The sequence below is a fragment of the Carcharhinus amblyrhynchos genome, chromosome 1 (assembly GCF_965287045.1).
Source record: "Carcharhinus amblyrhynchos chromosome 1, sCarAmb.v2.hapA, whole genome shotgun sequence".
Lineage (NCBI taxonomy): Eukaryota > Metazoa > Chordata > Chondrichthyes > Carcharhiniformes > Carcharhinidae > Carcharhinus > Carcharhinus amblyrhynchos.
This window is the reverse complement of record NC_137324.1, coordinates 76,887,066-76,906,206: the sequence shown is the minus strand read 5'-3', so window position 1 is coordinate 76,906,206 and position 19,141 is coordinate 76,887,066. Positions and strand designations below refer to the sequence as shown.

General features: G+C 41.6%; 1 protein-coding gene across 1 annotated transcript in view; it reads right to left on the bottom strand.

Moving 5' to 3' along the window:
- The window catches only part of dlc1 (DLC1 Rho GTPase activating protein), a 442,424-nt gene that overhangs the window by 332,845 nt on the left and 90,438 nt on the right, over positions 1-19,141 (bottom strand). Inside the window, exon 2 of the mRNA XM_080187161.1 lies at positions 2,177-2,326. Within this exon, the coding sequence (XP_080043287.1) occupies positions 2,177-2,326 (150 nt within the window). The remainder of the gene's footprint in view (positions 1-2,176; positions 2,327-19,141) is intronic.

The following is a 19,141-nucleotide window of genomic DNA, read 5'->3' as shown; positions in this document are numbered from 1 at the left end:
AGCATAATGCCTTGGAAATTACACTGGATGATATTATCGCATAAAAGTTTAATACACGCGTATCAAATTTCTTTCTCCATTACCTTAATATTGATTTTTAATCTATTTGTTTTACATAGATTAATATTTCCATTAAAACAACAGACGAAAGAATTTAATAAAAAGAGCAAATTTACCAAGTCTGTGCTCTTTGAGCAGTGCTGCACCAAACAGTAACACAACTCGGAGAGGACAGATATTGTAGCCCTGATTCACTGATCTGTGTTCCCATCTGGTGAGATTTAGATCTAAAAGTTATAAACATGCTAAATATGCCTCCAGAGCTTTGTGCGATAATACTACACAGTGTAATTTTTGAGGCTATTAAGGATTAAATGTTATTTTGAAAAATGACGACACGATAACATAGTATGTTGTCCTTCCAATCTCTGAAAATAAAATTATAAAGATTTATTTAACACTCTTAAAGTTGCCTCCTACCCTCACCACCAACACCAGCTATTCATTCTCTGCTATGTGCCAGTTTCTTATTTAGGCAAGTTGATGTAGGCATTGCTGCCCTTGAGAAGGTAGTCGTGAGCTGCCTTCTTGAATCACTGCAGTTGACATGGTGGATGCACACCAGAAGGGAAGGGGTTCCAGAATTTTGATCCATTGACAGTGAAGCAACGGTGATGTATTTCCAAGTCAGAATGGTGAATGACTTGGAGAGGAACTTGCAAGTAGTGCTATTCCTACTTGTCTGCTGTCTCCCTTCTAGATGGTAGTGGTTAAGGGTTTGGAATTTGTTGTCTAAGGAGCCTTGGTGAATGCATCTCATAGATTGTACACACTATTGCCAGTGTGTGTTAATGGTGAGGGAGTGAATGTTTGTGGAAGGTTTGCCAATCAAGCAGGCTGCTTTATCCTAGATAGCGTCAACATTCTTGAGGCACTCTCCTGTTTTGTGCCTTCAAGATGGTGGATAGGCTCAGGGGAGTCAAGATATGATCTACTCACCACAGGATTCATAGAATCATAGAATCCCTATAGTGCAGAAAGAGGCCATTCGGCCCTTCGAGTCTGCACCGACCACAATCCCACCCAGGCCCTACCCCCACATATTTTACCCATTAATCCCTCTAACCTACACATCCCAGGACACTAAGGGGCAATTTAGCATGGCCAAACAACCTAACCTGCTCATCTTTAGACTTCTTAGCCTCTATCCTGTTATTGTAACCAATATTTATATGGCACAAAATTTATATGGCTAGTCCAGTTGGATTTCTGACCCCCAGGATGTTGATAGTGGAGGATTGCTCCTTCATCAGGTAAACATAATGAAGGAGAAGCACTCCAAAAGCTTGTGCTACCAAATAAACCTGTTGGATTTTAACCTGGTATTGAGACTTCTTACTGTGCTTACCCCAGTCCAACGCCAGCATCTCTACATCATGATAGTGGAGGATTCAGTGATTGTAATGCAATTGAATGTCAAGGGGTAATGGTTACATTGTCTCTTCTTGGAGATGGTCATTGCCTGGTGCTAATGTTATGTATCACTTGTCAGCCTCCCACTTCTGACGATATGACGGAAGGAAGGAGTTGATGGAGCAGCTGAAGATGGTTGGGTCTAGGACATGATCCTAAGGAACTCCCACAGGGAAGCTGAGATGATTGGCTTCCAACAATCACAACCACCTTCCTTTGTGCTAGGTATGACTCCAACCAATGGAGAGTGTGGAGACAGGGATGGCCACAAGACTGGTTGACAGAACCATTGGCCTCTGCCTATGCTATTGTTCAGTTGTTGCAGTTTTACTTCCCTCATTCCTGCAAAGTACCTTTCTTCTCTGACAAATTTCACAAGAAATTGATGCTGTTTCGTAGCTTTTCAGACATAACCATCAATTAAGATTACTTCTAGAGGAATCTCCCTTACTTTCAATTACAAAGTTTAAACACAGCAGACTATATTCTGCCCTTACCTTTCTCAATCAATCAATCAGTTTCAATAAAATCATTAATTTATATTTAAAATTTCTCTTATTGGCTGTGAGACTGAAATTAGACTGTTCTCAAAATCTGTCTTTTCTGTATCAGTCTTAATAAAGATTTGTACAATATTCAGTATCAGTAAACAAAGCAGACAAAAGAAAAAGAACAGAATGTGATTGTAAGTAAATGTACTCACAGGAATGTGTCTTCTCTTAACAGTTGGTGTGCTGGACGGAGACGAGTTTGCACTGAGGGCATTTTCAATGTCTTGGTCAAGCTGGTCCAGTTTCATAATGAGCAGCACCATGGAATCCAGCCGGGCCCGATCTCCATCTTCCCTCATTTCCTGAGGAAACAGACTGTGCAATTACAACTTGCAGACCTAGAATCATAGAATTATACAACACTGAAGGAGGCCATTCGCTCCATTATGTCAGCTCTTTATAAAAGGCTATCCAAATGTTTTAGTTTCACAAACAGATTCTGAGAACTACCATATCGCAGAGTTTCAGAGGAAGTTAGAAATGAGAACATTCCTATTTTGGAAATTCCTGTTTTAGTTTGAGCGAGATTGAATTGGTAAAGATGCGGGAGAATGTCGTATGTTACTAATTCTACGCTGAATTTGGTTAGGATGTCATGGCAACTCATTGTGATTCCTTGTTTTAAGTTTGGTTACGTATGTTGCGTCTGGTGATGAAGCCAAGATAAATCTTTCTATGAATACTGAGGGCTAGAATGGGGAATTGTTCATTTCTGTTCCAACTGCGTGAGTCAGTCAAGTTAAATTAGAAGGTGTTCGTTTATTCTGTAGGCGTAACTGGCGATTACCCATGTTGTAGCACCAATGGTTCACGTATGAGAAGATCCCAAGGGCAAAAAAAGCAATTACTAGTTCACATTTCAATATTATTTTTTCAAATGAATAATTTGCCAGTGATGGTGAATTCCAGGCATTATTTCAAGTGTGTGAAAGAGCATAACTCATAAGTGGCTTTGGCTCCCATGAATTAAGATTCTTTCAGACTCACAGAAGAGCTATCATAACTCATTGTCCCTGTAGAGATATCTTGTGTTACCATCATCTGTTTCAGTTTGTCTGAGTAGACTGCAAAGCCTCTTTTCTGGGGATTATTGCAAGATACTCAATTGACTATACACATGTGTGCTCTGAAAATGCAGAGTATGGTGGCACACTATGTTTGAAGGGGTTGCAATTTTAATGTTTTCCACTTATGCTTCGGAGACCAACTTAATGTTAAATTGAAGATGCTGTTAGAATATAAGAGCATGAATCAAGGGATCAGCAAAACCTAATCAGGTCTACAGCTTCCACAGATAATCAGGCATTCTATTTAAACTCCAAAGGGAAAATTCTGACCTTGCAAAGAAATTAAACCAAATTTCAGTATATTCTTTCACCCCTGTGGTTCCCCTCAACTGCACCTGCTGTCCTCCGGGGGAAAATAATTCTCCCCTTCAACCCTCCCAAAAGCATAGCAGACATCAAACTCCATGTATAATAGATGAGCAAATAATAAAATAGTAGAAACAGAAAATGGGTCTGGAGTCACATGTAGGCCAGACCAGGAAAGGATGGCAGATTTCCTTCCCTAATGCACATCAGTGAGTCAGATGGGTTTTGTACAACGATGGATGGTAGTTTCATGATCATTACGGAGATGAGTGAAATAATTCTCTGGTTACTCACACCCCACCATTGCTACAAATAAGGACAAGAAATTTTGTGCACAGTCAAATCCCTGTTCACTGCAGTGGGACCAGAGGATCCCATTGACACGAACGATTGGAGAATTCCAGCCAAGTTTCATTTCCAGGGTTGGGATTTTCCGGTCCCTGTAATGTGTTCTCCGCTTTTGGAGACAGCTCATCAATGGCCACCAGCAGGATCTTCAGGTCCCACCAACATCTATGTCATTTTTGCATGGCTCAACCTTCCCGCCACCAGGAAAACCACTAAGAGAGGTCACCATCGGATTCCATCGGCGGGAAGAGCTGAAAAATTCCATCCCAGATTTTGTTAATGGAATTCAAATTCTATCAGCTGCCATGGTAGGATTTGACTCTATCCCTAAAGCATCAGCCTGGACCTCCAGATTACTAGATCACCTCCACTGTACCACCATCCCCTCAGGTTGATTAGACCTCCATTCAAGGAAGGAGGAGAAAGACACCTTGGTGGGAGATGGAGGTGTAGACAGTTCGAACATCCATGGCGAAAACATTAGGCATTGGAGGTGGAGTCAGGGAGTTCATTCAAGGCAGAGTTAAACACAGTTTTGATAAACAATGTGGATGTCAAAGGTTATGGGGGTGGGGGTGCAGTGACAGTGGTGTCGATAGGAAAGTGAAATTAAGACCACAACCGCATCAGCCATGATCTTGGTGAATGGTGGAATAGACTTGAAATGCCACATGGCCAACTCCTGGAGCTCCTAATTCAGATGTTCCTACAGACAGATCATCCAACATCGATACAGGTGCCAGAAACGACAAAGGCACATCCAGCCCTGTTGACCCTGAGAAGTTCTCCTCACTAACATTGGGGGTGCCAATGTCAAAAATGGGAAGAGGTGCCCCACAAACAGGTCAAGCAACAGCCTGACACAGACCTACTCACCAATTCATACAGACAATTCCGCAGACATCACTGTCACCATCCCACTGAGAGGACAGATCATGAGGTGGTGAGTATAGATGGTATTGCCCTGAAAGCTTTCAACATTGACTTGGGACTGCATGAAGTCTCATGCTATTAAGTTAGACAAGGTGTAGGGAAACTTCCTGCTGGTTACCAACTACTGCATCAGTACTCCTCCATGTTGAACACTACTTGGATGAAGTGCTGAGGGTGATAGGGTACAGAATGTATCCTGGGTGGGGGACGATTATGTCTATCTCAAGAGTGACTTGGTAACACCGTTATTGGCTGAGCTCCACGTGTCCTAAAAGACAGCTGCTAAACTGGGTCTGTGGCAGGTGGTAAGGTAATCAACAAGAGGGAAAAATCTACTTGACTTCATTCTCAACAACCTGCCTCTGCAGATGCATCATTCCATGATAGTATTGGAAGGAGTGACAGTCCTTGTGGAGTTGAAGTTCCATCCTCACATTGACGATGCCCTGCTTAATGCTGTATGACACACACTACCAACATGCTAAGTAGATGTTGAATAGATCTAGCAAATTAAGACTGGGCATCTGAGGGGCAGAGAGCCATCAGCAGCAACAGAATTGTATACAGTCACAATCTGTTACTTTATAGTCTGGCATATCCCCTACTCTACCATTAACATCAAACCAGGGTATCAATCATCAAACATAGCTAAAAATAAGGTGCCAACCTGGAGAAGCTACAGCACAGGACTAATTACATCCTGAACAGCATAGGTTGCAAGCCATACACAAATATAAGTGCTTCCATGACTAACAGATCAGATATAAGATCGGCATCCAGTCATGAATGGTGGTGGACAATTAAACAATTAACTAGAAGAGAAGGCTCCACAAATATCCCCATCTTCAATGATGTGGAGCTCAGTGCATAATTATGTTCAATAGTTGGTTTGAAAAGGAGTCACCTAAAGTTAGTAAGGCTTTAGATTTTAAAGAGGTTAACTTCAATGAGATGAGATAGAAGTTGACAACAGCAAATTGTCAAAACTTATTGGGTAAAACTATAGATGAACAGACGTGTTAGAAGATAACTTAGCTTTACACTGGACAAGTATATACCCATAACGGGCAAGGGCTCTATTTACAATCAAACAGCAAACTGTAAGAAAGATAAATGACAGCAAAGGAAGACAACAAGATGGTAAGGGCTGAAAAAGCAAATATGTAGAGAAACTTGCAAGTGGTACTAAGATTAACACACAAAGCAGAAACAAGATAGTCAAGTAATATGGGCCATTTAAGACTGGTGTGGGAAAATTTTCAAAAGAAAATAAAGAAATGGCAGGCTTGTTAAATAATTTAAAAGTAAAGTTTATTTATTAGTCACAAATAAGGCACCAATGCTGCAATGAAGTTACTGTGAAATTCCCCTAGTCACCACAGTCCAGAGCCTGTTCGGGTCAATGCATCTAACCAGCACTTCTTTCAGACTGTGGGAGGAAACCAGAGCACCCAGAGGAAACCCATGCAGACACAGGGAGAACATGCAAATTCCACACAGACAGTGGCCCAAGTCAGGAATCGAACCCAGGTCCCCGGTGCTGTGAGGCAGCAGTGCTAACCACTGTGCCAACCCATGTGCTACCCTGTCCAGGTTGACACCTTATATTTAGGTCAGCTTGATGATAATGAAAGAATGGGGGATATGTCAGATTATGAAGTGACAGATTGTGGCTGTCCGTACAATCCCGTTGCTGCTGATGGCTCTCTGCCCCTTAGATGCCCAGTCTTGATTTGCTAGATCAATTCAAAATTGCCAGTAGGGCAATAGGATAATTCATAATTTCCAAGGAAACTAATAATGATTCAAGTACTGAAACTCACGAAAGTTAAGGTAACCAAGACAACAGTATCAGAAAAAATATTGGCACTAGTAACTGACAAGCCCCAGGACTTGATTGTTTCCATCTCAGGCTCCAGATGAAGTAAGTGAGGAAATTGATAATTTAGCTATAATCATAAAAAGTTCCCTTGATTCTGGAATACTTATTTTAAATTGGAAAATTGCAGACTGACTCTATTAGTTAAGAAATCTGAAAGAGAGAAATAAAAAAATTTTCGACCTACTAACCTTACATACACTGGGGGGGTGGGATGGCAGAGGGAAGTTGTTGGAATCTATAATTAAGTCCAGGGTTAGCAACCACTTAGGAAATGGACAGGAATAACTGGATTTAAGGGTGAGTGATGTCCAACACATTTCATTTAACTTTTTGAGGAAGTACCCAAAGTTTTTGGACTTCCAGTAGATACAAGAGACTATTAGTTTAAATTAAAGATCATGGGATTGAAGACAGACTAATGACCTGGTAAGACGAATGGTTGGATGATAAGACAGAAAATAAAATGTAGCAGCCAGGCACAAAAAATAATCAAAAAGGCTAATTGAATGTTCGTCTTAATAACTTGAGAACTAGAATATAAAGTGCAAGGATTTTTTTCTATGATACAAAGCCCTGGTTAGATAATGGATGAGTTTCTCTGGCCTCCCCTCAGCATTTTTCTCGGCAGTGGGAGCCAGCAGGCTGTTGCAGGATCTCTGGTCCCGCCACTATCAATGGAAAATCCCTTTGAAGCCGCCCCAAGCCACCAAGAAACCCGAGGCAGCGGAACCAGAGAATCCTGCCAGCACGAACTACCGTAGAATTCTGATGGCGCAGTGCTTTGCACTTCTGCTTCATAGCTCCAAGGACCTGGATTCAATTCCTGGCTTTGGTCATTATCCTGTGTGGAGTTTGCACGGTCTCCCCGTGTCTGTGTGGGTTTCCTCTGGGTGCTCCAATTTCCTCCTACTGTCCAAAGATATGCAGGTTAGGTTGATTGGGGCAATTTACCATGGCCATAGTGTCCCAGGATCTGTAGATTAGAGGGATTTGAGGGGTAAATATGTGGGGTCATAGGGAGAAGGCCTGGCTGGGATTGTTGTCAGTGCAGACTCAATGGGCTGAATGGCTTCCTTCTGCATGGCAGGGTGTCTATGATTCTATCTGTGCACACAGTTTTGGGCATCACACCTTACAAAGGATATATTGGCCTTGAAAAGATTCACCAGAATATTAGCTGGGTTCAGTCTTGCATTCCCTGGAATGCAAAAAGTTATGGATGTCCTAACTGAGGTTTCAGGGTTTTGAAAGGAATTGACAGGATGGATAGAGAGCACCTTTATCTGCTGATGGAGCAAGTCTAGGACAAGGATGACAACTGCAACATCATAGCCCGGCCATTCAGGAAAGAGTTTAATAAACAATTCTTGTAAACAGTAATAGGAATATGAAACTCTTTTCCACAGAAAGTCATGGATTCTAGCTCAACGATAATTTAAAATCTGAAATCAATAGATTTTAGCTAGATAAGGATATTAAGGACAATAAAGCGATGGCAATCATATGAAGTTAGGATACAGATCAGCCAAGATCTTTTGAATGGTGATTGCACTTCTCTATACTTATGTTTTCACTACTTAAATGGTCCGAGTCTTGAGCTTATAGATAATTTTGACCAGGAATCTTCTTCTCTCTCTTATGTACAAGTGTGGAAATATATCCAGTTGGACACAGGAATACAACTCAGATGGATTTTGATAGTGAGTTTTTTTTTGCATTACAGTTTTGTATCCTAAGTTCACCAAATTAAAATCAGAAAATAATAATTTAATTGCCAGTAAAATATTTTCTATGAAGTTGATTGGTGGCTCTTATCTGGATGAGATGTTGTGCAGCAATTACTTTGACTACATCATGTTTATGCAACAGTATTTAAATATGATTTGTAAGGATCCTCCACAGGTTGATTGTTTATGTAATTGCAAAGCAGTTGTAATCAGTCTAGGATTTAAATTCAGCAGCTCATGCCTTCATTCTTTAATCTATCTTTCTCCGGCATCCTTCATCAAGGTTTTGAGAAATTTACGCAGTTGAAGATAGAAATTGTTTTGGATTCCACTCACTGCATTTCTTCCTATTGTTTCATACTCCTCGGGAGGGGATGTAAATAAGAGAAACATATCCTTCAATGTGTTGTTTCTCATTTAAGCATTAGCAGTGCTGGATGCAAGGAATTCCTGTTCAGTCCTGGCATTCAGCTTTGCTCTATTGGCAGAGAGGGACTTTTATTTTTTATTTTATTTACACATTTAAGGACCTTGGAAAGGAATGGAGGTCGGTGATGCCACATAACAACACGTATTTATATCAAGCATTAACACCACGAGTTGGAAAATGTTGTGATATCAGTCTTAAATATTTTGCTTCAGTTTAACCAGTGTTTCCTTGTTCTAATTTTGTAATTTAATTTAGAGTAATCTTGATAATTTACTTTGTAAGTTACCTTTTAGTTCCCTCCTCTGGCTTGAAAGTTGTTTCTCCAACCCGTTGTCACAATATAAATAGCCAATGTTAGATTCTTATCAGTCTCAAGTTTCTTCATCTCCAGTGCTTGAATGTCTTCCTTGTGGTTTAGAGAAAGGTACCAGCACACCATGCAGGATGTGATCTTAGCAATGACCTCCTCTGAGTGTGCTCTTGCAACGAGACACTTTCAAAAACTTCATCAGTAACCAGCAAGGGATTTATTTTGTGATCTTCAAGAGCACAGCATGTTTGCAGATAACTCAAAAATACCTCTGCCTAAGAAAGCTCTTCCCCCTGGGATGATTCTGTATTCTGAGCCCTGATTGGTCACTCAGGCTAGGTGACCCTTACTCTGCTGTGTTGCCCTTAAAGGGACAATCACCAAACTTTATTGTTTTAACTCTATAGTTCACAATTCTAATTGCCATTTTGCTTTGAGAATCTAGTAAGATTCCTAGATTTCTTTCAAATTTATCTATGGTTATTTCATTCACAGAGTATGCAAGTTGCTCATTCGTTTTCTTTTTGTGTAGCACTTCATATTTAACCATATTAATTTTTAACTGTCATTTTTGTAACCATTTACACATTTTGACCAACTCATTTTGTATTTCTTGAGCAACCTCCTTCAAATTCATGTTCCTCTTAGTTTAGTATCGGTTTTGGATTTGATATACTGAAGCCAAGTTACTGAAGTATGTCAGAGGAATATGTTAGAAGGGGCAGCAGGGGGGTATAGTGGTTAGCTCTGTGGCCTCACAGCAACATGGACCCATGTTCAATTCCGGCTTTGGGTGACTGTGCAGATTCTCCCCGTGTCTGCATGGGTTTCCTTCTGGTGCTCCGGATTCCTCCCCATTCCAAAGATGCTCAGGTGAGATGGATTAACCATGCTAAATTGCCCCTCAATGTCCCAAAATGTGCAGGTTACAGGGATAGGACCTGCCTGGGATGCTCTGTCGGAGAGTTGGTGCAAACTCAATGGACTGAATGGCCTCCTTCTGCACCATAAGGATCCTATGAATATGGGTCAATTTTTCTTTAGGATGGCAGCTAATGCTGTCTACAATGGTTACATTTGCTCCAATGCCATTCAGATCAAAGACCTTTGCCCTCAAAGTTGCTGAAAGTGACAATTCATAACAGCGCAAAGGGAAGTGATCAGCAGGGCCTGAGGCCTAAAAGCACCTTCTTAACCAATTAGATTTAAGAATTAGCAAATGACTACAAGAGCAATTGAGAAGGAAGGAGAATTAAAGGAGGTGAATTCATCAGAAAGTCAAGTACAGAAATAGAAAGGGAAATAATTGAGTTGTCAGAGGGAGACAAAAGGAAGAAAAAATACTTTTTTACAGAATCACAGAATCTGTACAAAACAGAAGGAGCCCATTTGGCCCATCGGGTTTATACTGGTTCCCTCAAAGAGCAATCCACCTTACCATACTCCCCTTATCTTATCTCCATAACCTTGTTTATTCTTTCTTTTTAGATAGTAATCCATTCCCTTTTGAATACATCAATGAAACCCACCTTCATCACCTTCTCAGGAAGTTTGCTCCAGATTCCAACTACTCTCTGGGTGAAATGCTTTTTCTTCATATCATTTCTACTCCATATACCTATCATTTTGTGCCCATGCCCTTTCGTTCTTGAGGTTCCCTTGAAAAGGAGCAGTTTCTTGCTATCCCCCCTGTCCGTACCCCTCAGGATCTTGAATACCTCCATAGTCTCCTTTTCTCGAAGGAAAACAGACCCAGCTTCTCCAATCTTTCCTCATAGCTACAGTTCTTTATCCCTGGAATCATTCTTGTGAATCTTCTCTGAACTCCCTCCAATGGATTCATATCCATCCTCCAGTATGGTGCCCAGAACTGGATACAGTACTCTAGATTAGGCCTAACAAGTGTCTTATATAAATTCAACATGACCTCTTTACTCTTGAACTCACTGCCCCAATTAATAAAACTTAGCACACTATACGTTACTTACACTTGACATTTTTAAATGCAAAATTTGAAAGAATGTGACGCCACACTTGTAATAGTTTATTTTCAAATTCAGAGAGGTTGATTCTTAAAAGTTAACAATGATCATATTTTTAAAACGATACTTGTGTTACAAATTGCCAGCCCTAAATATCTGCAGTGGGTTTAGTTCAAATCTACTGTGCATTACAGCAACTTTGCAACATTCAATGTGTGTCAATGGAGAAACTGACAAAATGCTATTCTGGAAAGCTAATAGTGGAAAGGCAGCAATCTTTGGATATTACCATTTTGTCATGTATCTGCTCCTCACTTAAAGTTTATTTATTGGTCACAAGTAGGCTTACATTCACACTACAATGAAGTTACTGCGAAAATCTCCGAGTCATCATACTCCGGCATCTGTTCGGATATAATGAGGGAGAATTTAGCATGGCCAATGCACCTAACCAGCACGTCTTTTGGACTATGGAAGGAAACCAAATCACCTGAAGGAAACACATGGAGACTCAGGGAGAATGTGCAGACTCCACACATACAGTGACCCAAGACAGGAATTGAACCCAGATCCATGGTACTGTGAGGCAGCAGCACTAACCACTGTGCACTGTGCTACCCCAACATTGCTGAACAATTTAAATATAAATAATGACAATTGCCATTGGCCTCACCATTATTTTAGCACCAAATTTTGATCCATTACTGGTCCCAGTATTAACCCCCAGAGGACCATGTTAGTGCAGGCTTGATGGGCTGAAGGGCCTCTCCCCCACTGCACGATTCTATGACTCCATGATTATATGACTCAACTAAGATTGCACCCTCATCCATTCGTAACTCCTGTAATGAATACTTAATGTTTTCTAACTTCTATTTCTTACTCAAATGGAGATAGAGACATAATCATGGGTTTGTTCAGAAAAGGCTTTACTAACAATGAAAGAAGTAAGATTTCGAATTGGGTGAGCTTTGATGGGTCAAATGGCCATTCTATTCTTGGTTTCTTCCTAAATTCTTAAGATGACCACACATTTTTACAGTGGCTAGTTGTTATTTTGACTGTAATCTGATATTTAGGATCATATCAGGCCATTTTATACTACTCGAGCTTTCCTCACAGTTTATGGATCAATTGAGCCCCTAAACCAGATTGTTAGCCAAACATATGGTTGGAAAAGACACCTGGATTCTTTTACAAATACTTAACTATTGTATTTGCTGAAGTTCCGAAGGAACCTCAATCCCATCTGTTGCTTCTCGCCTCTATCATGTTTATAACTCCATAAACATCCACACCAAAATGGCAACTCTTTTATGCCGCTATTATTTTCAGAAGTTAATTCTGTTAAACATTCTCATGACATTGGTGGAATTCTGGTTATTTGTGGGGCACGAGTGTAAAAATACCATCACACAGCCTACAGCGGCTTGATTATAGCCATTTCCAAACATGCGCTATTTAAAGATCTCAATGGGAGGTTTGTTCAAGAATTATAGATGGCCCCCGGTCCCTCTCCCCACCCCACCACCCCCTTTTGCTTATTCACAGACTAAAGTCCCTGACTTATAGCGTAGAATTTGAAATAAAGAAAAAAACATCCAGCAGCTGAAAGAGCCTTTTGTACTCTGATACCTAAAGGAATGCTAGCCATCTTGACATATTCCTGTGAACCACTATTGAAATACATTTCTAATATGACCGCAGGGTCAGATAGTTACCACAAGGGTTTCCAATGATACACCACGTGTTTTCGTAAGAGTTTCCAGAGAGCTTAGTATTCGAATTGCGGTTTCGCTTCTTTCAAGTGAAATGAAGATGTTGAAATGCAATCAGAATTAAACATGCAAATTCCAATTCACTCAATCATCTCAACACAGATATTGTGAATGATGCAAATTGCTGTTTCCCTATTTGATGCTGAATACAATATGGCAAGAATGTAATTACAGTAGTTACTAGCTGACCCCTGACTTTCATATGCATAATCGTCAATTTAACTTCTTGTCTTCAGTGATACTCGTGTATAGATATGTTCACAGAATCATAGAAACCCGACAGTACAGAAAGAGGCTATTCCACTCTTGAGTCTGCACCGACCACAATCACACCCAGGCCCTATCCCCACATCCCAAATAATTTGCAAAAGGATATATTGGCCTTGGAGGGAGTGCAGAGAAGATTCACCAGGTTGATACTGGAGATGAGGGGCTTAGCTTATGAGGAGAGATTGAGTAGATTGGGCCTGTACTCATTGGAGTTCAGAAGGCTGAGGGGAGATCTTATAGAGACATATAAGATAATGAAGGGGCTAGATAGGGTAGTGGTAGAGAGATTATTTCCACTTAGAAAGGAAACAAGGACTAGAGGGCACAGCCTTAAAGTAAGGGGGAGACAATTTAGAACAGAGTTGAGGAGGAACTTCTTCTCCCAGAGGGTAATGAATCTGTGGAATTCTCTGCCCATTGAAGCAGTAGAGGCTACCTCGTTAAATGTGTTTAAGTCACAGGTAGATAAATTTCTGACCAATAAGGGAATTAAGGGTAATGGGAAGCAGGCGGGTAAGTGGAACTGAACCACTATCAGATCAGCCATGATCTTATTGAATGGCAGAGCAGGCTCAAGGGGCTAGATGGCTTACTCCTGCTCCTAGTTCTTATGTTATTTACCTACTAATCCCTCTAACCTATGCATCCCAGGACACTAAGGGCAATTTTTAGCATGGCCAATCAACCTAACCCACACATCTTTGGGCTGTGGGAGGAAACTGGAGCACCCGGAGGAAATCCACGCAGACACGAGGAGAATGTGCAAACTCCACACAGACTGTTATTATTTATCTACATCTGATCTGTTATCTATGCATCCCAGATTGGCAGTGATAACAAAATAAACTATCGGAACCATTTTGGTCATAGCCTGAGTGAAACTTTTCAAAAAAGACATACAAGAAGCTTGCTTGTTATATGTTAAATTTGGTATTGGAATTTTGATGGAGGCTTTTTCCCTACAATTAATGTCTTCCCTCTTCAGGTTCCCATGAGCATAAACAGCTATGACATATTTGCCTCAAGGGAGGAAAACACAATGAGCTGGATAAACAGCTTTTAACAGCTGTGCACTGTTATCCTTTAGGATTCCACTCAGATTGCAGTTATAATTTTTAAGACGCTGCTATTGTATTCAGGGATCTAAAATGGAGGAATAATACAAAGTGATTCTGTCTAAAAATAACTTTTCTCGCTTTTTAAGGTGCTGACTCTTGTTGGGGGCCTGTTCACAGTACCCTAATGCTGTATCGAAGTACTCATTTGTCATGTTTCAGTCTGAATGTTGCATGTCAGCAAGCTGTTCTATCCATGGGACAATCGGAACTAAACTATGCCTACACTCTCAGACATTCTCCAACTGGAGTCATTAGCTGCAAGGTTCAGCTCCTTCGCACCTTTTTTTTTCAGTACTATCAGTGCCATTTTGGCTCCATGAGTGTATAATTCTGATGCCAGATCTGCCAGCTGCCAGTTTGGTGAGGGCATCAGCATGGCCACTGCAAGTGTCTGCCGGGTGTACATGGAGTTAGCAGACTGTGATGTCAGTAAGAATTTAACATTGACTGGGCACCACTGCCGCCACTTTGGAGCACAACACTCCAGATATCATCATCTCTGAAACATACGCAGCTGAAAATGAGATCAGCAGCAAGATGGACCATCGACCAGTGTGATTTAATCTTACAGCGAGTTGCTGATTGTCTTCTACTGTCTTTTTCACTGACTATTTCTACTGGGTTTGTAGAAGTGTTTGTGATTATTGGAGTACTCAGAAGTGTGTTTTTATTCATTTGTAGGACATGGGCATCGCTGGCTGGTCAGCATTTATTGCCCATCCCTAGTTGCCCTTGTTCAGAGGGTAGTTGAGAGTCAACCACATTGCTGTGGCTCTGGAGTCACATGTAGGCCAGACCAGGGAAGGACAGCAGATTTCCTTCCGTAAAGGGTATTAGTGAACCAGATGGGCTTTTCAGTCAATCCACAATGGTTTCATGGTCATCAGTAGATTCTTAGTTCCAGATATATTTTACTGAATTCAAATTCCACCATCTGCCGTGGTGGGATTTGAACCCTTGCCCCCAGTACATTTGCTGAGTTTCTGGATTAATTGCTAGCAATAATACCACTAGGCCATCACCTAACAAGGGAATGCTGTGGCACATATTGACTGACTTCAGGGATTTATACAAACAATAAGTTTCCAGATATGGGTGGAATATTTTGCATTCCCATTGCAATGCAACTTGATAGAGCTGGTAATCAGAGGTGACATAGAGTAAGACAAACTGCTGGAAGAAGGAGGAGAAGCTGAAAATGAAGAAGAAAGGCTTTCAGCAAGAGGCTTTACTGCTCCAGGGTGAAATATGAAACATCTCTGAAAGTTTGTTGGCCGCTGTTGCAAGCAGAGCGAGCAAAAGAATTTTGTGAGGATTACGTGTTTCCCCATGTTGCAAAGTGCCATTGACTACACTGGCATCAGTTTGTCGGTGCCACCTGTCAGCTATGAGATGTACTGCAAGTTGAATAGGATTCCACTCCCTCAACATTCAGCAGTGTGCAATCAAATGCAGAGTATTGCATAGGTCAATGTCAGGTAACCAGCAGCACCAATAGCTAACAGGCAACAGCAAAGCATAAGCCAACTGACACTTGTGGGAGGACAAATGCTGTCTTCCTTAGAAAGGACATCAACTCCAACAAGCTACAGATATATCCCCAGGGCATGGGTGGGTTCATTCTGTATCTTAGCCATCATGACAATGGATAATGGGTGGCAAGATCCATCCTTTGATGACTCGATTTGATTTTTGTTTTAATTTATTATTGCCACATGTATTGGTGTGCAGTGAAAAGTATTGTCCATACAGACAAAACATACTGTACACAAAGAAGGAAAAGAGTGGGTAAAGAATGGGTGGGTTACAGGGGGCTCACTCCACTGCAAATTTCATGGACACATAGACAGCATGTAGACAAGGAAAGTAATGCATGAACAATAAATATGTTAGAGCAGGCAATAGACACGCTGAAACAATGGGTGGGATTTTCCGGCTGTGCTCACTCCAAAACCGGAGAATCCCAGTTTAAGTCAACGGACCTTTCCATGATCTGTCCCCTGTCTGCTACAACTCCTATGGCAGGCGGGATGGGAAAACTCCTCCCAATGTTTCTGCTGTCTGAATCACTCTGGAAGACCCTGGCAGTACTCAGCAGTGTGGCTGTCAAGATTAATAGTGCTCTCTCCCAGGCTGCACAACTTTATTATCTGGAGGGCACAGTCCTTGTATCTCACAAGGAGTGAACAATTGAGGAGGAAGAAGAGGAGGTAACTGAACTAATCCCTTTCTGGTTGGGTTGTCTATGAGCAGCTCAACTGATCATGGTGTCACTAAATGCAATCCCAAATCTCCATTCACCAACATTCCCATCTTTACCCCCACTCCCACTCCCATTGCATCATTCACCTGGCCACAATGCAAAAATAAAGATTCTACAAAACAAATATTCCAAAAAAATTTAAAAAGCAAACTAGGCCATATTTTATAAAAATGTAGACTAAACACCTTGTACATTCCCTTGGTACCTCCCTTTTGTATACCTTTGACTGTCCTAGTGCTCTCATGCAGTGCTTCCCGAGGGGTTATAATATGGCTAGCAGAAGGTGGCTGACTTTCACTGGAGGAGACTGCAGAGTTTTGGATAATGACATTGACCAGGTCTAACTCTATAAAACCTGACTGTAGACTCCACTATCTTGGCATCTATAACAGCAGTCTGGGCTGGCTGGCTAACAGGCAACAGCAAGGGCATAGGCCGACTGACACTTGTAGGAGGACAAATGCTGTCTTCCTTAGAAAGGACATCAAACTCCACCGAGCGACAAATATACCCACAGGGTATGCCTCAATAATCTGAATAGTCAGTTGGAAGACAGAACGCTATTATGCTGCAAAACCCTGCTAACTACTTTGGACAATGTTATCCACAGCTGTGATGGCAAGTTGTGTTGCATGGAGACTAACTGACCTTATATAATTTCAGCCTGAACTTCCTTCCACTGTAGCATCAAGACGTTGGGTGGCTTCTGCAATGGAAGCTGAGGCATTGACCCTCAGAGACTGCATCATGATTAAGTCTGCAAGGATGCTGGTGGCGTTGGCCACCACTTTTACACGGGGTCCCAAGCTCAATATAAAGGCCTTTGCCAAAATTGTGCCTTCTCCATGTCATTTGACAATGATAGCCGGTTTTCTAGCAGACTAGTCAATGCACCACTTTTCATTGTGCATGCCTTCAGCTTAGTTTTGTATGCCACCTCAGTAACATTCTCATCTGAATCCTTCAACAGAATTCTGATGTGACCACACTCTCTACTGAGCTGGTAGTGTGATTACCCTGCTACCCTGCCCTGGCTGCAGACCGATCACACCCAATGTCTTCTCACATGCAGATCCTGTTATGCTATCCTCTAGGGTATGTGCAGTGTCAGTATCTGAACTGGTAGCTACAAACATGAGAGTCAGGGACAGTGCTTCTTTTGCATCAGTGACTTCTTCCACCTGTCAGAAGAGATAGATGAGTCAGAAGAGATAAGTGAGGTGTTGAATGAATACTTTTGTTCAGTGTTCACTAAGGAGAGGGCCATGCTTTTAAGGATGAGTGCGTGATACAGGCTGATAGGATGGAGGAGGTAGATATTCTGAGGGAAGATATATGAGCAATTTTGAAAAACCTGAGGGTGGATAAGTCCCCTGGGCCAGATGGGATACATCCTAGGATACTTTGGGAGGCAAGGGATGAGATTGTGGAGCCTTTAGCTTTGATCTTTGGGTCCTCACTGTCCAAAGGGATTGTGCCAGAGGACTGGAGAGTGGCAAATGTTGTTCCTCTCTTCAAGAAAGGAAATAGGAATGACCCTGGTAATTATAGGCCAGTTAGTCTTACTTCGGTGGTTGGTAAGTTAATGGAAAGGGTCCTGAGAGATAGGATTTATGCTGCCTCACAAATTTGATTGATTCTTTGAGGAGGTAACTAAGTGTGTGGACGAAGGAAGAACTGTTGATGTCATATACATGGATTTTAGTAAGGCATTTGATAAGGTTCCCCATGATAGGCTCATGAAGAAGATAAGGAAATTTGGCCAATTGGATAAGTAATAGAAGACAGAGGGTGGTGGTGGAAGGAAAATTTTCAGACTGGAGGCCAGTTACCAGTGGTGTACCACAGGGATCAGTCCTGGGTCCTCTGCTGTTTGTGATTTTTATCAATGACTTGGAAGAGGGGGCTGAAGGGTGGGTTAGTAAACTTGCTGATGATACCAAGATTGGTGGAGTAGTGGATGAGGTGGAGGGCTCTTGCAGGCTGCAAAGAGACATTGATAGGATGCAGAGCTGAGCCAAAAAGTGGCAGATGGAGTTTAACCCTGATAAGTGTGAGATGATTCATTTTGATCGGACAAACTTGAATGTGGATTACAGGGTCAACGGCAGGGTTCTAAGGAATGTGGAGGAACAGAGAGATTTTGGGATTCATATCCACAGATCTCTGAAGGTTGCCACTCAAGTGGATAGAGCTGTGAAGAAGGCTTATAGTGTGTTAGCGTTTATTAACAGGGGGTTTGAGTTTAAGAGCCGTGGGGTTATGCTGCAACTATACTGGATGTTAGTGAGGCCACATTTGGAATATTGTGTTCAGTTCTGGTGACTCACTATAAGAAGGATGTGGACGCACTGGAGAGAGTGCAGAGGAGATTTACCAGGATGCTGCCTGGTTTGGAGGGTAAGTCTTATGAAGAAAGGTTGAGGGAACTGGGGCTTTTCTCTTTAGAGTGGAAGAGGCTGAGAGGCCACTTAATAGAGGTTTATAAGGTGATGAGGAGGATTGATAGAGTGGACGTGCAGAGACTATTTCCTCGGGTGGATGTAGCTGTTACTAGGGGGTATAACTATAAGGTTCATGGTGGGAGATATAGGAGGAATGTCTGAAATAGATTCTTTACTCAGAGAGTGGTTGGAGTGTAGAATAGGCTGCCTGCCGTGATAGTGGAGTCGGACACTTAGAAACTTTCAATTGGTTATTGGA